The following is a 27,970-nucleotide window of genomic DNA, read 5'->3' as shown; positions in this document are numbered from 1 at the left end:
ATTAATAGCTGTATTTAAAAACTGCTTATTAATGTCTATTAATGCTCAGTAAATGAGGAATTAACTATTTACTGATGCTTAAGCATCAGTTATTATAAATTGATACCGGTTTGGATGATCCCAAGATTTGATTATCGGTAGATGCATCTCACAACTTACCAGGATAATAAACAAGAGAAAACAAACTCAAGCCACATTATCAGATGCATCAATTTAATCAATGTAAACAAGGTTTGAAAACCTCAACCTCAAATGCTATCAGTGTGAAATCAGAAGAGCATCAGAACAGAAACATGTGGCAGAGAACATATTGGATGTGATTAACAGCACATGTTGCTGACACAATGCAAGTCATGTACAAAATGGCATATTAAAATTCACAGTCACAAACCACTCAATGAGGGTCTGTGATTAATTGCTACGATACATAGGAACATTTATGGAAACAAGAGCACAGATGTTCATTGAGAAGCAGTGTTAATACACATCATAAGAGAGTCAGTTACAGGTCAGCGCTGCAGTGTGTTCATCGCTCGACTACAGACCTGGATGTTGATAACAGAAAGGCCTGATGTCTTTTTCCTAAAAGTATCTGGTAAAAACAGCAGAGCTTTGTGACATACAATAATAATTTGAGATGTGATAAGCCGTATTGCTTTTGGACTGGAGTGTACAGTCAGAGAGGCGGTCCCAGGGACGACACAGAACCGTATTTGTAGGCCGAGGGCAGTTTGAACACAGGCGTTTCCCATGATGACTCTCTGCGGTAGGCCATATTAGGGGATGGACTCATCGCAGACTCACGTAGACCACTGGAGAATTCCCTACTGCAAGAGATACTTCTCGTGTTACTCCGGGCGTTCATGCTAAGATAGAATAGTTTTTCAAGATACAAGACAGAAGAGTCATTCTTTAGAGGAAGAAATACCTGACAATGGCACTGAATGGCGCTGAATGGCTTCCCATAGAGCTCTGACTTGATGCCCTGTGAGGAACTGAACCTAAAAGGAGGAGACCATTCATTACAGAACAAAGTATACAGCTAGATCATATAAATGGATTGTTGATATCATTGTGAAATGAGTGCTGCTCCTGAGATGTCAGAAGTACTATCCACTCTTCTCAGAGGAGTCGGAAATAAAATAAAAAGGTGGCCGATATATTTGCCCGAAAACTGACAAAAAAAACAAAGCTTTTGAATTTAATTCTGTTAATCTGTATGATACATTATATTATATTGATACATTATAACATTTCAATAACTGGATTTAGGTATTAGGGGTGTAAGAAAATAGATACATGTGAATATCGCAATATTATGTTTGGCGTTAATGTATCGATTTTTAAAAACACTATCGATATTAATTTATTTGTTTACATCCAAGATTCGTGTCAGTGGCTTTGCGTTTGGTTTAAACCCAACCGCTAGATGGCAGTGTTATTTCAGAATGTGAACTGTGATGCGGAGAAGCGCAAAGGTGCATCGCTAGCTTTAGCATTATTAGCAAACCCAGCTAACAAGACAATAGAAATATAACAGCTCCCGCCACGGTGTTCAGTGTGTACTCATTTTGACTCACTATAAAGAAACCACTAGACACACTAAAGTCCTGTTGTTTGACAAGAGTCACACTGTATATGCATGTCAGGCCAGTAGTTGGTGGTGTCACTTCATAAACAAAAACTACGTGGCTATAGACTGAACACGCAATACACACGCGCATGACGACACCGGTTTCACAAATTTGCGTTTTTGTAGTTTACAGGCTATAATGGTATCGTTTTCAAAAACTTGCACTTTGAAACCTGTTCAAAATGTTTTCAGGCCCTCAAAACACTGTTGTCATGTAAATGAATGGCCAAAACGGATAAAAAGGATTATCATTTAGCATTTATCAACCCATATACATGGGCGTATATTTCACGGGGGACGTGTCTGTCACTGTAAAGAAAGTAAGTAGTCATGTGGTATCTGAATTGTGTTGCACAATGATGAAGAACTCTGCCTATTTCTCTTTGTTGAATAATTAACAAGTTTTGTTGTAAAAATATTTCACTGCCCGCACAAATTGTCAATCTTTTTTTATTCGTAATGTCTTTTATTTTCACAGATATATTATCAAAGCCCTTCAAATTAGAATAAACATAGTGGTTGTTAATGCTGCAATTGTATTTTCATGCATCTGCTTGAATCAGGCAGCATTGTACATGTACATGATGTTTACCATAATTCGGTAGGCCTAACACTTTACAATTAGACAAAAAAGTGTGTAGACAAACTAAGTTCTCTTGAAAAAGCCTAACCAGAAAGTTTGAAATAGTTTTAAAAGCTTGAAGTTTGAAGGTTTTCAACTGCAAAGTTTTAGTTTAGACAGAAGACAGACAGATATAGATAGATAGATAATAATAAATAGTATTATATTAATAATAAATGGGGAATGCGAGGATGATTCTGATTTAATTTCATTTAAATGTAAGTGGCGATTGATAGCCTATAGTTGATAATAATACACTGACAGTAACAAAGTTGCGCTGTTTCAATTTGAAATGAAAGATGGAGTTAATCAAAATTAATCGTTTAATAAAATTAGGGAAAAACTGCCCTTTATAAAAGTAAAAAAACGTATTCTGATAAGAATGTTTTCCAACAGTGATGTAATGAAACATTGACTATTTAAGTTTGAAGGGAGCCTCGGTTTAGGAAATGTAATTTTGCCAAAAGAAGAACTTTTATTTTAAATAAATGTTATTTTTAAAGCAGCCTACTTCAGTGTAATATTTTACCAGAGAATTTGAATAATTTGAATGTGATAATGTAATGTGATGATCAGATGCAGATATCTAAATCAGAGAATATCATAGGTTTGGGCGGTTGGATTATTCATTTTTAACAGCGGATTGGGGGGACTCAAAGTGCACCAGATTAATGAATGTATCTTTAAAATGTACAAAATGCCAGCAGCCATATCACCCTGTAGCCCAAGACCAGTTGCCCACTGAAGCTAAGCAGGGCTGAGCCTGATTAGTACTTTAATGGGAGACATTCTGGGAAAACCAGGTTGCTGCTGGAAGAGGTGTTAGTGAGGCCAGCAGGGGGCGCTCACCCTGTGGTCTGTAAGGGTCCTAATGCCCCAGTAGAGTGATGTGGACTGATGGGCACCGTCCTTCGGATGAGATGTTAAACCGAGGTCCTGACTCTCTGTGGTCACAAAAAATCCAGGATGTCTTTCGAAAGAGTAGGGGTGTAACCCCGGCATCCTGGCCAAATTTGCCCAGTGGCCTCTGCACTCTAAAAACTAATTCAGAGGACCTTTAGTCATTATTTAAATATACATATTGTTGTGAAATAAAAAATCAAGTTCTGAGATACAGTTAGACTTTTTACTTGTAATTGTTATTTTATTGAGCTTGGATGACACACAAATTATGCCTATTGATTCAATATACTATCATGACTTGTCAGAGTTTAACATTTTCAGTCAATCAAAAATAATTTAATTTTAAGTTCTGTTAATGTAAAATACAATTTGATGACGTGTAAACGGCCCACAGTTTCCGCGCGCATGCATGTTCAATGCCAGGCGACGAGTGGGACCACACAGTTGAAACTCAATCTGGTGAATGGTTAGTCATTTTATGTTTAATTACACATTTGCATTCGCTCAGGATTCTGTTGGTGATAGCCTGTATAGTAACCGAATACCGAAATCTCGAAGTCCTTATTCTGAAATTTGAGTTGAGTGTTGATAGTATATGTATGTGCGTTCACACCGGACGCGAATAGCGCGTCAAATTCGCGCCTGCCGCGTCTAATTTGACGCTTGAACATTTTGAATGCATTCGAATGCAATTGACGCACGTCCGAGGCGAAATCCGCTTCTTCTGGGAGAGGCAAGTGCTGCGGGAAATTTAAAAATACTACTGTTATTGTGTCACGAAATGTAGTTTTAAGAGTTGTTCAGTCGAGAATGTAGTTGTTTAAAGCTCAAATCTGTGGTTTATTTATAAAGATAGCGCCTATTTAAAACATTTGATCGGACGTTTTCGGGTTGTGTGAGACCCAGGGGATCACCGGGTGCTCGAGCCCATGTAAGCCGCCTGGAACAGCCTTTACCTCGGCTGGTCCTCCTGACGTCTGCCGCTGGTAAACGACTCGAGAAATGTTTAAATTCACAATATATAGCTTCTGTTCTATTATATGAAACATATAATTTAAAGGACATTAATGTCTCGTTATAACGTATGTCAAACGACTTCTTTAATTATTTTAATATTATTATATATTAATATTATAGTTCATTTAAATGTTTTGAAAGGGAAATATATTAAAAGATGAATGTTACATGTATGTTTAAAAGAGAAATATATTACAATTTAAAAATGGTGCTAAAAAGATAAATAGTGATTGGAAAGCTGTTTAAAAATATACATAATTCCTTATAAAAGTCAGTCATTTCATTTGTGTTATTTAAAATTAGGGCTGGTCCGAATACCATTTTTGAGCTTCGAAGCTTCGGTAGGAAAAAACTTCTTCACCTAACTTAAAACATTATGTTGGATCAACTTATTTACTTGCATTCATGTTGAAAATTATTAAGTTCATGTTACTTAGAAATGCGTTTTATTGTGGACTAAAGGGTAATTCACCATACTCAAAACATCGCTTTGAATTAATGTAATTATGCCAGCAGTCTTAACTTAAAAATTCTAGTGGAAAACGTTAACATATTTTTTTTTGTTGACCCAATGTTTTATTTTTTAGAGTGTGTCCATCATGGCCTCCTAAACATCCCCATATATATATATATATATATATACACACATTGGCTTCATCACTCTGTCTCCTCTCCACCAGTAAGCTGGAGTGTGGTGGGCGTTCTGGCGCAATATGGCTGCCGTCGCATCATCCAGGTGGATGCTGCACATTGATGGTGGTTGAGGAGATTCCCCCTTCTATGTAAAGTGCTTTGAGTGTCGAGAAAAGCGCTATATAAATGTAATGGATTTATTATTCTTAAAATTTTCTTCTGGGGGAGCAAGTCCCCGGACCCCCCTAAAGGTATCAAGATCCACCTACAAAAATCCTGTGAAAAACACATTTTGCTTTATGATGGTCTACGAAAAATTTAAATTTAATTGTCTTATTAAAATACATGATCACGATTTTACCACCTCCACCTCGTTTTGAGCCAGGAAAAACCCTGCAATATAAAGTACTGAACATCTGCATTTCTTTCTTTCTTTCTCTTTCTCTTTCTTTCTTTCTCTTTCTTTGTTTTTCTTTCTTTCTTTCTTTTTCTTTCTTTCTTTCTCTTTCTTTCTTTCTTTCTCTTCCTTTCTCTTTCTTTCTTTCTTTCTTTCTTTCTTTCTTTCTTTCTTTCTTTCTTTCAAAAAATAAATAGCATATTAGCAAAAACCTGCCAACAAAAGTCTGGGGTCATTCTGTCCCCCTCTCTTTTGAAATGATGGCTACGCCCCTGATTACACACACACACACGAAACTCGAAAAATGTCAATATCATGCAAAAGTTCATTTCAGTAATTCAACTTAAAAGGTGAAACTAATATATTATATAGACTACATGCAAAGTGAGATATTTCAAGCCTTTTGTTATCATTTTGATTATTAAAATGATTATTAAATTATTTGATTTTTATATTAGAACATTGTGAAAATGTTTTCATAAGCTGTAAGCAGTGTTGGTCAAGTTACTTGGAAATAGTAATTAGTTACTGATTACTTCTCCAAGAAAGTAATCCAGTTACTTTACTGATTACTTATTTTCAAAAGTAATTAGTTACTTTACTAGTTACTTTACTAGTTACTTTACTTCAAAAACATGATGCACGACCTGAAAATGCTATAAAAGCAGACCTTTCAGCCTAATTATATTCTTTCTGCATATTCCATCCATCATCTAAAATTGAATCAAATTAAACATTCTCTTTTTTAAAACTTGTTTAATTAGTTTCAATATTTTAACTTTATGCACATTGCATCAACCAAAAATTTAATTAAATGCAACAGTCTCAGACTTGAAGAAAAATGTTGAACATTTAACCAATTTCTGCAGAGTCCACCATATTTTAACGAAATACACAAAGTCCTTCTTCTGTTAACTTATATTTCTGCATATTCCAGCATATAAAATGCAAATATTTTTTTGTAAAATCCTCTATTCGATTAGATTCAAATAAAATACAGCAATAAACTAATTAAAATGAAAGTCTCTCATGACTGTATTCCAAATTATTAACAGTTACGTCTTTTAACATTAAAGAGCAGATTCGTTTTGTTTTTGTAAATCGTCAGACATGTTTTTACCATTTCATTGAGTTTTCCTTTGTAGAAAGCTTTTCTTTAAAGTGAATTTCGTTTTGTATAAATTGTATCTTAATTTTAATAAATATTGCATCAACCAATTGCATGTATTTAATAAATAAAAAGCAAATATAGCAGACAATATAATAACCGCGCATTGAGGCGGTAGCGCGCCGCGTTCACTTGCATTGCATTGTTAAAAGCCTTTCTTTAAAAGTGAATTTCGTTTTGTATAAATTCAATTATTTTTGTATCTTATTTTAATAAATGTTTCATCAACCATTTGCATGTATTTAACAAATACAAGGCAAATATAGCAGACAATAGCCTAACCGTGACATGGAGGAGCTGGCGCGCCGCGTTCACTTTCACTTTCATTGTTAACTAGAGCGCGCACCTCATAAATGAATGAAACTCAGCGTAGGCCGATGTCTCATGATACATTAGCATTAAATATCTTTGCTGCATCCTTTCTAGAACAGACAAGGGCTTTCTCGCGGCTCGCATCAGCATTTACGGATGATGAGTTTTGTGATGCGGTTGCGGATTAAATAAATAATACCCCATTCGCGCAGCTCTATCGATAACAACATTGAACACTAGGCTACACAAATAGTATTTTTTTATTTTATTTAGGCGATTAATTTTCCATAGTGACATAGGAGGTGCCGGATCCAATAAAAAGGTTCCGTATCCAACGTCGGGCGTGTTCCGGCTCAAATTAAGCCACGACTCACGAGACAGTCTAACGAAACAACATCACAGTAACGCAGTAACGCAGCCTCCTTACGGGAAAGTAACAGTAATCTAATTACTGTTTTTGCAATTGTAATCCCTTACTTTACTCGTTACTTGAAAAAAGTAATGGGATTACAGTAACGCGTTACTTCTAACGCGTTACTGCCCATCACTGGCTGTAAGCCATAATCATCAAAATGACAAATAAAGTGAAATATCTCACTTTGCATGTAGTCTATATAATATATTAGTTTCACCTTTTAATTTCTAAAACAAATTAACTTTTGCACGATATTCAATTTTTTTTAGTTTCACCTGTATATATGCCTAATGAATCCTGCAAGCACTTTACTATTACTTACCATTACTTAGATTACACAAAATACTAGTGATTAGTGATTAATCAAAACAGTGGGATCTGCATTTGCATTTATCAACCTTTTTGCTAAGGTTTTATGCATATTGGTGTGTTCTTTGACAGTTTTTCTAAAATTAGATCCTCTTCCTAAAAGCAAAAACAAGAAATATCACAATATTTGTTTCACATGTATTGACCACAATAGGGCGCCAAAGCCAACAGCAAAGGCTGCTGAAGAGAAAATTAATAGACTTAAAAATGAAAGACAAGGGAAATTGACACAGCTAACACGCAAAATGAACGAGATTGACAAATAAATGCAACATGAAAAAGATGTGAAGACTGTTGAAAGAGAACTAAATTGAAGATATAAAAGATCATCAGATTAACTGGTTTCAACCCAAGATTAAACGTTTCCAGCCATTTATATTTGATGTGAAAAAGTAAAGAAAATGAGCCTGATGAGCATGAACTTCAGGATGAAGATGACGACAACAATAAACTAAATGAAAGTGATTAAGTGATAAATTATAGAGGCTCGTAAAGATAGAAGGAAAAGTGGATCTGTGACAAGTAGCTCTATGGCACAACCAGTTCTGCTCGTGTTAAGGCAGAGGCTAAGCGTGCAGCACTTTTAGCCCAGGCATTTACTTTAAGAAAGAGACAAGAATTAGAGGCTGAAGGCTAAAAAAAGAACAGTTTGAACTGAAATTGCTGCATCAAATGCTGAACTCAAAGTAATAAAAGAGTATGAAGAAGGTCAAGATGGCATGAATGTTTACTACAGGTCACAGACTGGATCCCAAGCTGGTGATTAATTTAAAAGCAGAAAGGAACGTTAAATTAAGTCAGTATCTAACCTTTGTAAAAAGTCTGAGCCTACAGTACGTCAAGCACCCAAAGCTCTACCCAGAGACCATCTCAACAAATACAGATCATGGTAATTCTCCAGTCAATTGATGGCAGATACTGTATCTGTTCAAAGTGATGCAATAGCAAAACGAAATAACTGAATTGTCAATCAGCAGAGCTCATCTCAATTGCCGCAAAGAGATGTGCCCGTGTTTTCTGGAGATCCTCTTGCCTACAGTATATTTCTTTTATAAGGGCCATCGAGCATGTGATTAGAACAAGACTAATAGCTCACAAGACAGGTTATACTATCTTGAACAGTTCACAAGTGAATAAACAGCAGAAACGATGGGCCTTGTAATGCAGTGAAGACGGCTCTTGGCAAAATAAATCAGAATGGAATGTGAATGGACCAAAGGAAGAGAGCATCAGGCAAGAAAATCTGGTTACACAGCTATACAATGAATTGTATATCTGTGGAGAAGATTGAAGATTTGCTGGTGAAGCAGTTCCATCTTGATTTTCCTGAATGTCGTTCTGAGGATACATGCAAGTCTGAAATGTCTCAAGACAAACAGACAGTTTATGATGTATGTGAACAAGTCTACTCAGCTTCTGGATGCTCATTACTGCATGAAAATACTGCAGGCTCAGCTCCCTCCTACTTTCACTCGCTCCTACATAATAATAATAATAATAATAATAATAATTTGTTACATTTATATAGCGCTTTTTCTGAGACCTCAAAGCGTTACGAGTCTACATCTCTACCAGAAGCCTGCGATAGGTCAAAGAGCGACGGCTCGTGGTACCATAACAGAGAGACACAAAATCACTTTCCAGAACATTCTGATTCACGGTTCCATGCTGGTGGAATGACCTCCCAACCCTCATCCGGAATGCAGAATCCCTGACTACATTCAAAAGACAACTGAAAACTCATTTCTTCCGTGAGCACTTAACATAAAAAAATTAAATAAAAGATCCTTTCCTTTTCCTTTAATCCTCACTTGTCTGGCTTATGCTACTCTGAGCAATGCCTGAACTTTGTATTTTGAGCACTTCTTGCATTGTTTTTGCCACTTCGCGATGACTCGCTTGCTTTAGTCCTCAGTTGTAAGTCGCTTTGGATAAAAGCGTCTGCTAAATGACTAAATGTAAATGGTCTCTGAAAAACAACAAGATCCAGATGCTCAAGAGCCTTAAAAAAAAAAAAGACTCAAAAAGAATCCCAAGTTCCATGAGGATTACACTGGATTTATGAACAACATCATTGAGAAAGGATATGCAGAAGGTACCTGGTGAAGAGTTGCACCTTGATGATGGAAAGGTGTGGTACATTCCTCACCACAGGGTTTATCATCATCAGAAGAAAATCTATATTGTCTTTGACTGCAATGCATCTTACCATGGGTTTTCTTTGAATGATCAGTTACTTCAGGGGCCCAACCTCACCAACACACTTATCAGAGTCTTGGTCAGATTCTATGAGGAGCCGATTGCAATGATGGCTGACATTGAATCAATGTTCGAGTACCTAGTGTGGATGCAGACTTTCTGAGGTTCCTTTGGTGGTAGCAGGGCAACCTAGATCAAGAGGAAGTGGGGTACAGGATGTGTGAACACGTATTTGGTGCAACCTCTTCACCAAGTTGTTCTTGTTACGCTCTTCGAAGAACAGAAGAAGATGGAATCAACAAAACTACTCCAGAAGCAGCTCAGACAGTTTTGAAGAATTTTTACATTGATGATTGCCTTATATCAGTGACAACTGAAGAACAAGCAATCACTCTTGTAAGGGATATCAGAGCGCTTTGTAAGCAAGGTGGGATCCATTTGACAAAATAGACAAGTAATAGCAGAGCTGTACTTTCATCCATACCTGAAGAAGAACGAGACACAGTAACTCGAGGTCTTTTATGTCAGACACTCGTTCAGAGTTACTTCCCATGGAAACCCCTCGAACATTGGGAATTCGCTGGTGTACAGAAGACGACATTTAAAAAAAGCAAAGCTTATTCTGAGGAACCTGTGTAAAGAGAAAGTAGGATGGGGTGAAGAAATTGTAGAGAAAAAGGCTGAAAGATGGCTATCCTGGCTGGAAGATTTGCAGAAGCTCGCAAACTTGTGTGAGAAGATCAACCTGCAAGTTGTGGGCATGTCAAGATTTTCAGTTGCACCCCTTTGTAGATGATAGTGATAATGGATACGGGACTGTCACGTACCTCTTGTTGACAAACGAGCATGATCAAAAGAGCTGCACATTCATGATGGGAAAGTCCAGAGTAGCGCCACTCAAGCAGGTTACTATAGTTGACAGCAGCCACCATCGCAGTCAACATGGATAGAATGCTGAGACAGGAACTTCAAATTGATCTTGGTCTACTTTTGGACTGACAGTACCACAGTGCTGAAATACATTGAGAAGACTCCACAAGATTTAAGACATTTGTTACAACCGAATCTCATTCATTAGAGAGGCTTCTAAACCTTCTCAATGGAGATATGCAAGCTCTTCAGAAAATCCTGCGGACCAAGCTTCGAGAGGTTTGAATGCGGACAACTTGATCAGAAGCAAAAACGGGATCAAAGTTTTTCAGTAGTCAAACTGGATCAGTAGTTTCCTGCTGAAACCGCAATGTCCGGTTCGACCAGAGCATTCAGTGTCATTTGCAGATGACGACAGAGAGCTCAAAAAGAGTTTCCAATGTCAACGCAATATGCACTCAGGACTATATATAAATGCCTCATTCATTCAGTAAGGAAGAACTAGAACGTCTTGTTTGTTATTCAAGCTGGCATCGTCTAAAAAAGGCTGTAGCACAGTTAACGCTTCTCAAATAAATTCAGCTGGATATAAGTTGCAAGAGGAAGGAGATTCAGAAGAGGATCAGCCAAACAGAAAAATCCCAATAAACAAAATGCTCTAGTACAGAAGGCAATGGCTACCTACAAAAGAAAAATCTGCAAAAAAGAACACTTACCATGATGTTGATTGTATCATTTATGGTGATTGTTGAGCTGGATCTAATTCGTTACAGCCTAAAAATGTTGCAACAAGGAAAGATGCACGTCAGGAAAGACAGCTGCATATTCCGATTGGAACCTTACCTTGAGTATGGTGTGTTAAGAGTTGAAGGAAGATTAAGCAGATCGGCAATGCCTGAAGAATCAAAGCATCCCATCATCTTGCATAAAGACCTCCATATATGCCCTCTAATTCTTCAACATTTCCACCAAGGCGTTGGTCACTCCGTACGAAACCATGTTCTTGCTAAGCTAAGATAAAAATACTGGCTTCCTAAAGAAAATTCTGCAGTTAGAAGAACAATTCATGTGTGTCTTGTCTGCAGACGACTACATGCAAAGACTGTTGTGCAAAAGATGGCCGATTTGCCAGAAGATAGGCTGCTGCCAGACAAACCAAACATTCACTAATACTGGAGTTGATTACTTTGGACCATTTGAGGTGAGAAGAGGATGCTCTATGGTCAAGAGATATGGTGTGCTTTTTTACCTGCCTCACCATTAGAAACATTCATTTAGAAGTTGCACCTTCCCTGGACACAGATGGGTGTGTCAATGCTACTGCATTAGAAGAAGAGGTCATGTTTCAGTAATCCGTTCAGACAATGGAAAGAACTTCACAGGAGCTGAAAAGGAGTTGTGTGAAGCATTACAGAATTTGAATCAGTCAACAATTGAGAAAGAGATGGTAAAGAGAGAAATTCAGTGGATATTTAACACTCCTGGCGCATCTCACCATGGCGGAGTCTGGGAACGTCAGATTCGCACTGTGAGAAAGGTACTGAATTCTGTAATGAAACAGCAAGTATTGGACGATGATGGCTTACATACCTTCCTACCTACCTACACACCTTGTATGAGGTGGTCATCAATAATAGGACCATTCCCAAAACTTCTGATGACCCTAACAACCTTGAAGTCTTGACCATCTGTTGTTGAGGAGGAAACAACCAGCCTCCAGGTGTGTTAAAAAAAGATGACGTCTATGCAAGGCATAGATGGAAACAAATTCAATACCTGGTGGATTTTTTCTGGCATCGGTGGACGCTGGAATATATACTCCAGCAGGAATGTCAGCGATGGTCCAGACTGAAAAGAAACTTTGAGATTGGAGACATAGTTCTGATTGTTGATTCCAATGCACCCCGGAATTCATGGATGATATCATCAAAACAATGCCAGACTCTAAGGTCAATGTTCACAGTGTGTGTGTTAAGACGAAAAGCAACACACTGAAGCGATCCATCTCCAATATACGTCTTCTACAAGAAGCTGTCTGACTATAGATTGAATGGAAGTTCGAATTGTGACTTCAAAGACTCTAAAGGTTTATGGCTCTAGATAATCAAGTAATTGATATAGTTTGTCTGCCTTATACAATTAGGGGCTAGGTAAGTTAATACTTGGAGCCAAAATTGGAATAATAAACATTTATGCCTTTAGTGTTGAATTTTAGAGTAAATATTTGAATTAGTTAAGGTTTATGTTAGTATGTACATTCATGTAGCACCCCCTTGTTTATGTTGTAATGGTTAGCTCCATTTTAGTATTGGACTGTCTTTAGCGCTTTTAAGAATTGGCGTTCCCTTTAAGATTGGCTCACTTCCTTTAAGAACTAAAGAAAATGGAGCAACAGTTTTTGACAGGGGTTTATTTATTGTTTGTGCAAGAACTTTCAGTAAACAAATGAAACCTGAACGAAGACCAGCGTCAATTCTTTGCCTGAAATAATTACGAAGGATTATTGCTACTACAGTGACAATATGTATTGTGCACAGTTCACCCAAAATGACAATTACATGGGGGGGAGGGGGGGATTTTTTAGTATCAGTACTACATTAAACTACTATATATAATGTGGAATATAATGTATAATAATGCAATGGGGTAATATTTGTGGGCCCTGATAATGCCAAATGTCTTATATTACCAGTAAAAAGTGGCCTACTTTATTTTTAATGTATTTAGTCAGTACAGAGTGAAAGCATATTCGTCTAAAATAATTCTGTATTTTCAGCTACAGAATCATGAATATTTTAATTCTGGTGTCAAGCATTGGTTTACCAGCACCAAGTCCCAGCTTATTAATTTACACCCACAATGTAATAACAAATTTATCATTTTAATCAACCGTACATTTTTTGTTCATCTTTTATCATATGTCTTGGGAGTATCACAATAATATTGTATCATGAGTTCAGTATCGTGATTTGTATTGAATCGTGACAATTGTTATGAAATCGTGGTATTGTTAACACCCCAATTACTTACACAAATGTAAAATAATGCGATCATCAAACAGCATATAAAAGATCGAAACTGCCTAACGTTACCTAATGAAATGTCGACCCAGGAAGAACCCTTCCCACGACTGTGAAGCTTTGGGGGTGTTGATCGACTCGATGTTTTGATCATCGTTCTGAATCCAATCCGGACGTAGTCTTTGCCAAAAATGTAAAATTCAGCTTTTTGTTTAAAATGTTGCCATTTTTAATTAAACCTACCCACATTAAGTATACTTAATAAAATAAACTTGAAGTACCGGTATACTTATTTTTAGTAGGGGTGTCATGAATGATGTAAATGATTGTTGATGTAAAACTCCAGATGAGTGGCAACAGAGATCCCACAGTTTGACATGGCTTACAGTGGGGCTCATGTTCGTACAGTCAAACAAGCAACAGTCATAAAGGACTATTATAAATTGTACAGTGTGAACTCCGCATCAGTCAAAACAGGGTCGGCAAAAAGAATACAAGATTGCCGTCATTATTACAGACTAAATGTAGACTATTCTTTTTTTCCGACACAAAGCCTAAAACTACCTTTTATTAAAACAACACACTTTTAGTGTGACTGGCCAAATTAGTCCAGTTTAGAGATGACATTACCTTGCATCCCCGCCGTTTCCTAGTTGTTGCCAATAGTAACTAATTTTAAAGAGGACCAAGAAAAAGCATTGGTCTAATAATATTAGACATATATTTCAGAGTAAAATAAATGAGAGCGAAGGTATTCTTTAATGAGTTTCTCTAATTCATCTAAAAGGTCAGGTGAGGGTGATAAGCGCATTGACATCTCTTGTAATAGTGCAAAAAAGCTGCTTAAACATTATTCAAGATACCAAAAATAATATCTAGTCTAAATACATACAATAATGTACACTAATTGTGTTTATTCTTGTTGCCAGTTTTTTTAAAATAATGATTAGTTTAATGATTATGAACAATACCATGGCAAACCAAATTAATATACAACTGATGAAACCACAAAGCTGGCCCGGGGTATAATTACAATGCAAGTAGCTTTTATTTGACTGTAAATAAGCTGCATGTAGGATAAAACTATGTGACTGTGACATTGTTTTTGCGACAACTCTCTGACGAACGAGTGAGCGATTTCAGACACAGTAACGGAGTCAACGAGAGTCAATTCCTGTGCTGGAGTCAACTCCGACATTAGGGCATGTGTTATAGCCTATTATGATTATATTAAATTAATTATCACAAGGAAACCGCAATAATTATACAGTGGTGAGATCATGGCTAGTTAATTCAATTTTTATTTACAGTACAGTTTTCACTATTTTGCAGTTAGTTTTAGTTGTTTTCAGAATTTTCTAGTATTTTGTTTTATTTTAGTTTGACTATTTTTGGGCTGCCAAAATGTACAAAAAAACCTATTTAAAAATGTTTTCATGGCATTGAATTTCTCAGTAGTCTCTCAGATATTACTATCTTGGGGCATTTTCAATGCAGGCTGAATGTAATGGTTTCAGGTTTTATAATTTATCAATGTATTAAAAACTAAAATGAATTTTTATTTTATTTTAGCTAGTCAAGTCAAGTCACCTTTATTTATATAGCGCTTTTTACAATACAGATTGTATCAAAGCAGCTTCACAGTGATAACATGAAAATAATACAAAAAACAATTTCATCATCATCCACCTTTAAGGCAGATCTATAATATTGTTGAATACTAAATGTCCCCAACTAAGCAAGCCAGAAGGTAAGGCAACAGATTATTTCTACAATAGTAGCGGATTGTAGAAATAATATTAGAACAAGTAGCTCTTTTAAAATTTCGATTACCAACCAGGTTTACAACATAAAACAGTGTTGCTCTGAGATTTATTGGATGTAGTAATATGGTCAACAACAAAAAAATGATATAAATGGAATCAGGTGTGACTATTGTCTGTTACGACACTGTTTTGTCTTTGCATTTGGCCTCTAAATAAAGCTTTTTTTTTTTTTAAATAAATCTTCTATTATGTGCACGAGCTCCTCTCCTTGTTGAACTTTGGTGAGTAAACTAAAAAAACATCAAAGTCATTTTTATTTACCAATTTTTTCAGTATTCTACAGCTTTTTGGCTGTATTTGACTTTTATCTCGTTTTGTAATGATGCAAATATATTTTACTGGAGGTATTATTGTTTTATTTTAGCTACTGAAAATGTTATATTACAAACAATAATAATACTTGTTCTGATTGCTAAATGTGGTGTGTAAAGTTTTCTCAAATTACAACTATTTTGTGTCAAGTTAGTGATTTTTAATTAATTAGCAAAAACATTTTGTTAGAATGGTTAATGTATATATAGTAAAAAAAAATAAAAAGTTGCTTATTGCATTGGCTTCAATAAGCTGTTGATTATCGGTTACTGGCCCAGAACAGCCATATCAGTGCACCTTTAACATATGCAAACCCTGTTCAGGCAATCCAAAACCAACAACGGCAATGATGAATCTAAAAAAAACAGCATAATCTACAGAGCTGACAAACCTATGCGGCAGTTCTGCGGTGAGCTTCTGAGACAAATCCTACTCAAGGCGTCTGTCTATTGGAGAAACAGAAGTATAGGATGCAAAGTCACAACAGAGTTTTATATACTCTACAGAAAACCACACAAGTATACAGAAAAATAGGGCAAGTTTACTTTGTGAGAGAGCCCCCTGCTGTCGATTTCTATGCTATCAGCTCTGAGAAAGAAAAAACAAACTAATGTTAAAATCACAAGCAAGATTTAATCACAATCAGTGATTAAAGCAGAGTATCCTGAAAAAACACATGACAGATACTATTTCATTGACGTTCTCATGGGATGTTGTTGACTTTTCAAAGAAACCATCAAACACAGACAGCTGGAATATAATTAAAATCAGGTATACATTTCTCTGCCGTGTCAGTTTTGTACTGTTGATTATGAAACAGTTTAATGCTAATAAATCAAATATAAAAATAAATAATTATGAAACTATGTGAAATGAGAAACAAAAGAACGTAGTTTAAACCTTCCCCAGAGATCTGAACTGATCATATACTCACAGGCTAGCAGAGGATAATGATCGTGACATTAAGAGTGTAGAAGAATAGGGAACTTTTGTCACTGAAGAACCTGAAATAAACAGAGAAACAGTTTTTTTAAATGATATAATAACTCTTAATATATATATATATACATATATATATATATATATATATATATATATATAATAGCTAAAATATCTTAAACTCTAACCGTTTGGACAATCTGTTCATATTACAGATTTAAAGAGAGCTAAAAACAAGCTAGAACGCACCTTGTCTTTGACTTGCTGACTGTAGATCTCGGTTGGACTGTAATGCCAGTCTTGAACTGGAATGATTTCAATGACAAGTGATGCATTAATAAAGTACAAGTTTAATGCGTTTTCTTCTTCTATTTCCACATCCATCATATGTTGTATTTCATTAGAAGGATACATGCCATAATTCACAGTGCATATAAATAATATTCACTGCCTCTGACGTTTTATGTTTCTTTATTGTTTTCAGTTATTATATAATATATTAAATATGTGTTTTATTCATGTGATGCAAAGCTGAATTTTCAGCAGCCAGTACTCCAGTCTTCAGTGTAACATTACTATTTTAATTAGGATAATAATATTAGAATAATAATGTTTGGATTTATTAATGAATAGAAAGTTTAGTAACACTTAACACCACGCTTGCACCTTGGAATCTATTTCATGGATCTATTCATCTATTTGCGTTCTCGAGCCACCAGGCACGGTTGTGCAAATGAGCGGCCGGAGCGTGTTAAGGGTTTTCTGCTAAAACGGTGTCGTGTTTTAGTTAATAACTAAGTTAATAACTAATGATCTTTGCAATGGAAGTGAATCAATCAAAACTAACTTTAACTGGACAATAGCATTATTCTAGAGCTGCTGCAAAGCCAAAACAATATGTTACTTTAATTTCCTATTATCACTGTAAAGCTGCTTTGAAACAATTCATATTGTTTCAATGAAGGTGACTTGACTTAAAGGTAGGGTAGGCAATTTTGGAGAGGCTAGCAATAGCAAGCTAGCTTTGAAAGCATGTCAGCCTCCCGTCAGAGCGTTGTTCAAAGCCATGAATGCACACCGCTAGAGCAAAGTCTGCAAAGCGTCATGAGAGACCATGAGAATTGCCTCATGTCTAAAAAATAAAAAAGCACATAACATTACAATAATAATGAAAGTAAACAACTTGCAGAGCTCTGACTTGTGGTAACCAGATTAATTTCATCGTTGATAGTGTTGCCATAGAAACGCGTCTGAGGATGTGAACAGCTCCAGGGAATTTCAGAATTATGCTTATGCAATGCATAAGCTTTTTTGATCAGGAGGAACTGTAAAACGTGGCTGCTGTTTGTTTGTGGAGCTCAATGACACAACACTGAGGCATAGCCTTACAGAACGTGCTGATGACGTGTGATGTCTGCGTGAGCAGGTGCGCGGAGGTATGGGAATACATATGTTGACAGGCAGGTAGGGCATCCTATGCGTTAAATATTCTATGTATTTTACCGAATGCAATGATTGGATGAAAATGTTTTGGTCCTGAGACTTCCACAGAAGATACTGTATGTGCATTTTGTAATATTTAGACCACTTCTATTATTGATTACTATCAGGATGTGAAGAGAGTTTTAACCAGTATAACAAAAAGTGCAAATAACAATGCCTTCACTACCTTTAAAGCGGTTACGTATAATGCATTATACAGTTATTTTCAATGCATTAGTTATGCTTTGTAATGCACCTTCCATTGTATGGTCTCATAAATAATTGTAATCACAGATATAATACTCCATTGAACACACCTTTAGAAAGGATAATGCATTAAAACATGATAATCAACCAAGTTCAGATTTAACAAGGAATCTGATAATTTTATAAAGCATTTTAACCTTGGTTACAATTATTTATGAAAATATGTAATGCATTATAACATACATTATTAATATATTTATAATGCATTATACAAAAGTAAATTGTTAATGGAATTTAAATAGAACAGCCTTTATATGAAGTAGAAATATTTTGTAAAGACATTACAAATGTTGTTACTGTTACACTGTAAAAAATAAAACATAGATTTTATTTATATTTAATTAATAAAAATGAGGCAACAGATTACAAGCAATATTATTAATTACATTTAACAAATTAGAATTGAGTAATAATTAATCAAATTAATTCCTTAAATGTTAACCATTTAAAAGGAGTAAAATTTACCAAATATATGTTATTGCCAACATTGAAGACACCTGATGTTAACAAGCAGAATCACTGAAGGAGAAAACCATAATTAAAGTCACCATTATGGAGATCAGTGTGTGTTTTACTGCACCCACACACCGGACGCGAATAGCGCGTCAGGCGCGAGTGATTTCAATGTTAAGTCAATGCAAAGACGCGTTACACGCGTTTTACGCGCGTAACGCGTCTTTGCATTGACTTAACATTGAAATCACTCGCGCCTGACGCGCTATTCGCGTCCGGTGTGAACGCACCATTAGTTGGGCTCTTCACACTTATATTATTAACTTTAAGTTTTGTTTGGCTGCTGTACATGAGTTATAGCGGCCAGATGAACAAATAGAAAAGTTGATCTGATGGTATCGGTTGTGTTTCATAATTTCACAATCATTTGAATTGAATCACTGATCTCATGTAGAGTCCAATTTATGAGTTAAATTTATTTTATTAATTCTAGCTGCATAATATTATTAGCCTTTTCAATGAAATCCAAATGATCAAATCAATAATAATAAAAAATATATGTGGTTTTTTTTTTAGGCGCACACAGACATCAAGATTTAGCGTATGAATCTCAGCAATGGTGACAACCTCTGATCATAAGCTCATTATTTATTCATGCAGCAATACATGATGGGAGCCATGAATGAGTTTTGATTGGTGCAACCCAGAATGCACTGCAACATGCTTTATAAATGTTGAGATTCACAGTCTGATTCATAATGTCTGGGTTTTTTTTTTTTTGTACAAGAGAAACTTTTTAGAAATTATTTGGATTACATTGTAAAAGTTAAAAATATTATGGTGTACAAGGCCAGTACTTCTATAGTTAATAAAGTTAACTTAAGTCACAAATTGGACTCCATTTGAGTTCAGTGATTCAGATTAAATGATTGTAAAATAATGATTATGTTCAAACACAACCAACATCACCGTTTGTTCATCTGGCTGTTATAACTCACGTACAGCAGCCAAACAAAAACTTAAAGTTAATAATTTAAGGGTGAAGAGCCCAACTAAAACACACACTGATCTCCATAATGGTGACTTTAATTATGGTTTTCTCCTTCAGTGATTCTGCTTGTTAACATCAGGTGTCTTCAATGTTGGCAATAACATATATTTTGTACTTTTTACTCATTTTAAATGGTTAACATTTAAGGAATTAATTTGATTAATTATTACTCAATTCTAATTTGTTAAATTTAATTAATAATATTGCTTGTAATCTGTTGCCTCATTTTTATTAATTAAATATAAATAAAATCTATGTTTTATTTTTTACAGTGTACTTTTGATAAATTTAATGTGCCCTCTTTTTTTTTTAAATTACAACACTTCTAGTGTTCACTTTTAAACCTATTATTAACTAATAATGTAGGCTATTTGTTATTCTCGAAATCAGGAATTAAAAACGAATTGGTTCGTTCTGAAAAAAACAACTACTATACTTTATCATTGCAGACTTCCCAGTTACTAAAAAATCAAATGTTACTGCTTTATTTATCCCAAAACAGAAGTAATTTAAAATTTTATTTGTTATTTAATTTTTAATTTGATCAGTCTACAGTAAATGTATGATGCTCCCAATGCAATACGGGACTGTCACTGGAAACTCAATAGCTAGACTTCAGTTGACAGAAGAGCTGCAGAGGTATTCAAAGCACTGTATTTCCTCATATTTCTTCAAATTATTTATTTATTTGGTAGGTAGCCATGTAATAAGCGGGATAATGTATAGCGAGTTGGTTGTTATAGCGAATACAACTCCCTTTAGGCTGATTCAAGACCCCTCCGCATAATCAGCCTGTCGGGAGTTGTATTCGCTATAACAACCGCCTCGCCATTATCCCTTACATAGCATATATAAATCATTTTATTTACAAATGTCATGTTTGTGATTTTTTATCCATTAGACTATTTAAATCAATAAATATTCAGAAACAAGTGCTGTTATAAGCTACCATTTTATTTATTTTCAGTTGAACTTTTATTAGACTGCAGATCGAAATAAAATAATTCGGTAAAAATGCTTATTCTGAATTTTTACAGAATGCAGTTTCACCCTTTTCATCTGCAGACCAAAATGAACAACCTTAAAACATTTAACTTGTGATTTAACTTATGAAACAATAAACAAGAAACATCCAAACAAGAAACAAATATGTGACATTTGATGTTTGACAGGGAAAGCATCTCCACAGCATAGTCACTGTCATCAGCCGCAAATATTATATTGTTTTGAAAAAAAAAAAAAAAATTGTTAAGATGACTCGCAGCAACTGGTTCTTAAATTCTAAGGGCCCTATTTTAACTATCTAAGTGCAGGGTTTAAAGCGCACGGCGCAGGTGTCCGAATCCACTTCCAATGAAGTGGAAGTGTTTAATGACGGGAAAAATGGTCAGGGCACCCAGCGCATGGTCTAAAAGGGTTGTCCCTATTCTCGTAATGAGTAATGGGTGTGTTTTGGGCGTAACATGCAATAAACCAATCAGAGTCTCATCTCCCATTCCCTTTTAAAGCCAGTTGCGCTCGCGCCATCACGGATTCGCTATTTACATGGCGGAATTTGGAAGCGGAAAGACTAAACGCTTCTCCAGAGAGGAAACGGATCTGCTCGTGCACGAGGTTAACACTGTGTCCTAACCAGACGCGATGCAATAAGATTGCAGTGACAAATAATTTGTCTGTCCACACTAGACGCGACGCGACTGCAAGATGCGTCAAAATCAAACAAAACCCACAGCCAATCAGAACAGCGTGTGGGCGGAGTGCGTGTGCACAACACCAGAGAGTAATCTTGACGGCACTCCCAAGAAAATGGATTTTGCATAATCAAATTCACAAATATTACACCATTTAAACATTATTTAAATAAATAGGCTACTGAGTTACAAAACAATCTGTCAAATAATACACTCGTTTCTTCACAGTTTGAATGTTCTCGTTTCCATTTGTTTAATTTCAAGATCTGAGGTGAATTATCCATTGTTGCTTTTACAGCTACAAAGCTGGAGCACTAAATCATATTCAAAGTCACATTACACGCTTTTAACATTAAATAAAGCACATAAACTGTACCCGAGATTATCATTGCCACACTTTGTTTTTGTTGTTCCAGCCGCGACGTTGCAGAAAAATAGAAACCGTTTCTAAAATAGAATCGTCGCGTGTCGCTGTCGTGGCTGGTTATAACAAAAACTCTGAATAACATGGAAAAAATGCCTTTTATCGTGCGTCGCGTGTAGTTAGGACACGGTGTAAAGCACAAGCAGACCATCTACGGGACAAAGCACATTACTAACGCGCTCTTTAAAAGGAACACGCCAACTTTTTGGGACTTTAGCTTATTCACCATATCCCCATATGCCGTAACTCTGTCTGATGCACCCACCGCTAGCATAGCTTAGCACAAAGACTGGAGGTAAACGGCTCCAGCTAAGCATACTGCTCCCAAAAAGTGACAGAATAACGCCAACATTTTCCTATTTACATTTGTTGTTGTACAGTTGTGATTTTGTATAGTCACAGCATGTACAAATAACAAGGTCAGATGAGACACAGCCATCTTCTAACCGTATACATACTGGGAACTATATTCTCAGAAGGCGAAGCACTGCTACTTGGGCGGAGTGATTAGCGCAACACACCACGGGGCTTCTCAGGTGCTCTGAGCAAATCACTCCGCAGAAGCTAAAGTCCCAAAAAGTTAGCGTGTTCCTTTAAATAACAAAAAAATAAATACTGCGCTATTGACTTTAGATCGTTGTTCCGATTCTGATACTAGTATCGGAAATGCCGCCGATACCAATAAAAATTCGGGCATCGGTATCGGCGAGTACATCTACCCATGTACCGATCCAATACCATTTTATTAAACAATACAAATTTTATTAAACAAAACAAAACAATAGCTTTGCTAAACGCTGCAAATCGGAGATCAATTCTTCTTCGCTGCTAGCGGACATACTGCTAGCGCACACGTTTTCATTTCTTCTTCGCTGCTCTAAACAGTGGTTGCTTGTGGCAACACAGGAAGTTGTGCTGTTGCCACAAGCAACCACTGTTTAGAGCAGCAAAGAAGAAATGAAAACGTGTGCGCTAGCAGTATGTCCGCTGTTTGGCAGTATTTCAGTATTTTATTTTGGCCCAACATCAAATGGCAAACGTAATGAAAGCAAAACAAAACTGCGCTACTCGTTATTTTGTGCTTCACGGACCATTTATCAGTTTGGACCAATGCAGCACGAGCCGATCTTGATCCATCTTGATCAAGCGACACTGTTACTACACAGCGCTAAGGCAGTGTGTCCACCAAAGCGTTTTTAGCCAGCTGAAAATGCTAGGCGCTCTGCTGAAAACGGCGAGCTATGTGCGCTTTAGAGCGTTTTGGCAGCGCAGTTTTTTTTCAGTTGAGACACTTATATCCGTTGGTCGGTGTGGTATTAGTCCCACTCCTCCTCCACTGTGATTGGACGGTTGGGTAAACAGTGACAGTGATGAGTGCTGCGTTTTACCCAATGTTGAACATTCTTCAACTCTCGGCGACCTGTAAAAAACACTGAAACACTCAGCGCTTCAGTGTGAAAAAGACGCTCAGCGCCTCGTTACTACGCTCATGGCGTTTTAAAAACGCAGCGTTCCCATTGAAAACAATTGAAAAAACAGGCCAGCCGTGTAAAAAAACACTTTGGTGTTTTAGTGTAAAAAAAACACTTTTGCAAACTTCACAGTCTAAAGAAAGCATTTGAATTTGCCACTGAAGTAATAACATCGCTGCGAGATCCAGTGAGAAGCATTCAGATTTCTCCGTTATTAACGGATCAAACAGCGCTGACGTGGAAACCAGGAAGAAACATTGTTCTTTCAAGTAACGTTACGTCGTTTTTATTTTGACATTATGAATAAAATTGCTGCCCTCAAATGTTAATCTGAAATTAAAAAAAACTGTGTTTATAACTACAATATTACATTTCTTTTTTTATAAGGAGCTGTTTTTGTTTTATATGTTAAGTATACCGTAGCTCCATCATTGCTCAAAGTAAAAAATTATCCTACTTTATGATTTAAAAAAAAAATTAAATCAAGGAAATTTCTCTGGCCTTTCTTTCTTTTTGCTGTATCGAAAACGTACTGAACCGTGACACCAGTGTATCGTATCGAACCGAACACCTAGGGTTGCCAACTTATGGAAAGGAAAATAAGGGACAATCGTGGTTCTTTATAGGAAAATAAGAGCCAGAATAAGGGACACAAAATAAGTACTGTAGGCTACAGTGCATATCATTTCAGCATCTGCAGTTAAATATGTGTACAAAATATGTGTACAAAAGATGTATAAAAAGGTTCTAATCTAGGTTCTAAGGTGATTTCGTGGAAAAATCAACCAAATTTCAGAAACTATCCCAGCTCAAATTTTTTATTTTGTTAAAAAATATATTCTGAAGAAAGACAAACGTAAATGAAGAAGAAAGTCAAAATATTAGACTATGTGATGGATGTATACAAGTAGGCTAAACAGCCGGTAGAGGATTTTGCTGGGTCTTGCCTGCCCCGAACATCTATGTTTGCGAATCAAACACAGATTTGTCTCAAAGAAATGGTTAATTCTCAATTTAGATCTTGTGCCTGAAAATACAGGACAAACTGCGTACTTCACTGGACACTTCATTGATGCCTTAAATACGGGTCGATTCTGTATTATACGGAACGGTTGGCAACCCTAGTTACACACCTATTATTCATATATCATTTTTTAGATTCCTAGATGTATTTGTTGCACTTTTTTATACAGTTATATTGTAAAACAAAACAAAACTGTTTTAGTTTACAGTATGTGTGGCTGCATTTGAAGTTCTTTTTCACTTAAGAAAAAATAAATAATATATTGCTGTGAAATGTATGTCAGATAATAAAAATACTTCACTGTATGTATTTGTTTATGTTTTATTAAGGGATAAGTCTGAAGCACACCATAAAATAATTTGATCAATTCATACAGGGCTAGTATGAATTGCAGCTGTATAGATACACATCCAGGTATCGGATCAGTACTCGGTATCGGCCGATACCCCGAGTCCAGGTATTGGAATCGGTATTGGGAAGGGAAAAAGGGTACCGGAACATCTCTGGCACAGTCTATTTCAGTTGCCTCAAAATAGCAGCGCTCCAATAATGCGCCTGAACACACCTCGTTTTCAGACCAGCAGCACATGGGCGCACAAATGGCCGCAAATGCATTTGCCATTTAAACAACGTGGCGCAGGACGTGAAAATGAAAACTGCGTCGGGCTGAAACTAGCAAAAAACACTTGCGTCGCGCCTGGCTCCACATTGCGCCGGAAGTATGATAGGGCCCTAGGACTAGAATCTTAGTAGACTAGGACTAGTAGAGACACTGAACACTAGACAACTTTAAACACAGACTGAGCCTGATCAGTCGTCACAACTGCATAATCGGCCGACAGTCGTGTAGTGTGTTCCTGGCTTAAGACAATGACCCCACAGCTACAGAGGAATGTCTTCAAGACAACTGGAGTAGCCAAATCAGAGTCCAGATCTCAATCCAACTGAGAATTTAAGTTGGATTTAAGTTAAAAAGTTGACTTGACATAGGCTGTCCACTCATGATCTCCATGTTAACTGACTGAGATTGAGCAGTTCTGTCAAGAGGAATGGAGAACATTGCACTGGACAGATGTGCAAAGCATTATCCACATACATTCCAGACTGGAGCTGGACGGCCTAAGGCGCATCTACTAAATGTGTTGTATTTGTGTAATAGTTTTTGACCAATGTTTTCTAATTTCGATATGAAAGAATATTTTCCTGGTAATCTAAAGTAAATTCTTTGTGGTTTAATGTTGTAAAACTATTCGACTATATATTTAGAGATTCATGTAGAAATACCTTTGATCTTGAACAGTCATCTCTAATTTTGATATGTAGGCATTCTGTTCTGAAATTGTCCTGCTCAAAATAGAAACCAAGAGTTAAGGCAAAAATGCTAAAAGAAATGGCTTTACTAATGCGATACTCGTCCTTACTTGGACATCTTCTGCATCTCTTGTTGCATTTTCAGTTCATCCTTCTTCATTCTCTCAACCTGTGCTCAGAGTGTTGTGTGACATTAATTTGATTCAGTAATAATAAGCCATGTTAAGGGCAGGATTCTCTCACCTTCTGCTGATAGTGGGCCAGTAATCGCTTCTGGTGCATGGCCTGGAATTCGAAGACCTACAAAGCATAATAAATGTCTTTATAAGTGCTACTGCTGCATGATTGATTAACATATCTACAATCTACTCCTTTTATGTACATGATCACCTTGCTTATATCTGAGAGGTACTTGACAGCAACTGCATTGACATCTGAGAAAAATTCCTGAACCTCTGAGCTGCTCTATGAAAACAATACGCAGATTAGGGACAGTTCATTAATATTAATCTCTACGACATAAAACTCTCTTGTATCTTACCTTATCAGACAGTGGAGAGATTTGACACTTTGCTTTGCAAACGAGACACACACCTTGATTTCCTTAGGGGGAAACAAACACAGACTGCTCTCAGTACTCTATTATTTCCAGCAGAGGGCAGCATATTCACATATTTAATTTATAATTTCACTAACAAAAAAACTCATACTGAAATTTTAGTACTGCAATTCAATACAAAATACTTTTCCAGAAGCATACTTTTACTAGGAATACCATGATAATTATAGGAATTGTTATAACTCACATCCAGTGTTATAAATGCTTAGAGCAACTACAGATAAAAGCAGCACCGTTATACCATCTATAAATCTGAACATACCTCTCTGAAAGCAAACATTACAGATGATGTGGCCACAGTTTGTGACAGACAGCTGACGCTCAGGACCAGGTGACATGAAGCACGAGTTGCAACAGATCCAGTGAGACATTATTCTGTTTGAGTACAACATCATTACGGTTGTTTGCTTAAACCTCTAAAAGTGAGCTTATAGAGAACACAGACTGAAGGCCTGTCCATCATGCCCAAAACTGCTGTTTAAATTAATGACAAAAATTGTATGCACCTGTTATTGAAACTATGAAACATTTCCGCCACATAAGTAGAAGAAAAAAGGTAATAACCCTGGTTTCAGGGACAAGGCTTGATTAAGCCAGGGGTCAGCTTTGGTTAATTTAACGTTAGGACATTTAAGTAGCTTTTATAAATATACCGTAAACAAACAAACATTACTGGCCTGCATCTTGACACAAAACAATGGAAAGGACATATTTTAAGATATGTTATTGCAAGTTGTTTTCAGTTAAGGCAGCTCAATAATGAATTTTAGTCTGAGACTAGGTTTAGGCCTCGTCTATGAAACCGGTCAAGAACAAGACAAGCATAGCTAAATCATAATTATGAAATTTAAAAAAACTACAATTATTTAATAGTCGATATTTGGATTTTGTCATAATTTGACAAGTCAAGACATAATTTCGATTTACTATGTCATCATTTCAAATTAAGTAATTAATTAATATATAAACTGTGTTCTCTTTTATTTCAGAAAGGAATAATTGACTGAAAAATATGATCAAGACGAATTGATTAAATGTACAACGGGGGGTGTAACTGTTAAAGGTTATATTAACCCAATGAACAGGCAGATGTTTAGCGTTTGAGCTAAATAAATAAATATTGTAACTGCTCACACCTAATGTTACTGTAATAACGTTAGGTCAAAACTTATCACCAAAACTAAGACCCCATGGACAACCAAGCATTTGTAAGTTATACAATTCCCCCGAGGACTTCACGAAAGTTCGCCAGTGCTGAGGACACTAAATCTCAAAAGTAAAAACAACAACAAAACACATACCTCGACACCTGTATCTTCCTTTACGCGATATCTAGATTGGTATCAGTAGTGTGTATGCTAAAATGTAGGTTAGCAGATTTAGCAGTGCTAATTGAAACGATGACGTCACCGCACGGAAATCGCGCACACCGCATGTCCATGGCGACCGTAGTTTCCGGCAAATACTACGGCTAGTATTTAAACCGTTTATACTGTCTATGATTTAAACTGTAAGTCATAATGATTAAATGCTTACATTAT

General features: G+C 36.2%; 1 protein-coding gene across 2 annotated transcripts; it reads right to left on the bottom strand.

The window, feature by feature from the left end:
- Positions 1 to 30: 30 nt before the first annotated feature.
- On the bottom strand, positions 31 to 27,889 carry rnf212 (ring finger protein 212). Of its 2 annotated transcripts, none has more exons than XM_079630419.1 (13): positions 27,731 to 27,889; positions 26,692 to 26,804; positions 26,352 to 26,413; positions 26,201 to 26,275; positions 26,054 to 26,110; positions 25,921 to 25,979; positions 25,784 to 25,843; positions 16,885 to 16,940; positions 16,631 to 16,700; positions 16,242 to 16,284; positions 16,088 to 16,142; positions 929 to 1,001; positions 31 to 827 (listed from the first exon to the last, which is right to left on the bottom strand). In XM_079630419.1, exons 2-13 carry the CDS (start codon positions 26,798 to 26,800, stop codon positions 677 to 679), a joined length of 870 nt encoding a protein of 289 aa, XP_079486545.1. In that variant the 5' UTR covers positions 26,801 to 26,804; positions 27,731 to 27,889; the 3' UTR covers positions 31 to 676. The 2 variants fall into 2 exon arrangements, with proteins under 2 accessions (XP_079486545.1, XP_079486546.1); XM_079630420.1 differs by having other exon boundaries at positions 193 to 827; positions 26,201 to 26,270; positions 27,731 to 27,879.
- Positions 27,890 to 27,970: the final 81 nt, after the last annotated feature.

Source organism: Phoxinus phoxinus, assembly GCF_949152265.1.
Source record: "Phoxinus phoxinus genome assembly, chromosome: 12".
Lineage (NCBI taxonomy): Eukaryota > Metazoa > Chordata > Actinopteri > Cypriniformes > Leuciscidae > Phoxinus > Phoxinus phoxinus.
This window is presented reverse-complemented; position numbering and strand designations above follow the sequence as displayed.

What these genes read in the sequence shown, in the direction of transcription:
- rnf212 (XM_079630419.1), bottom strand. Translation starts at nt 26,800, where the DNA reads ATGTCTCACTGGATCTGTTGCAACTCGTGCTTCATGTCACCTGGTCCT. An exon ending in GAGATGCAGAAGATGTCCAA is followed by an intron (nt 25,844 to 25,920) that starts GTAAGGACGAGT and finishes TATTTTGAGCAG; the next exon opens with GACAATTTCAGAACAGAATG. An exon ending in GCAGGGGGCTCTCTCACAAA is followed by an intron (nt 16,143 to 16,241) that starts GTAAACTTGCCC and finishes TTTCTCCAATAG; the next exon opens with ACAGACGCCTTGAGTAGGAT.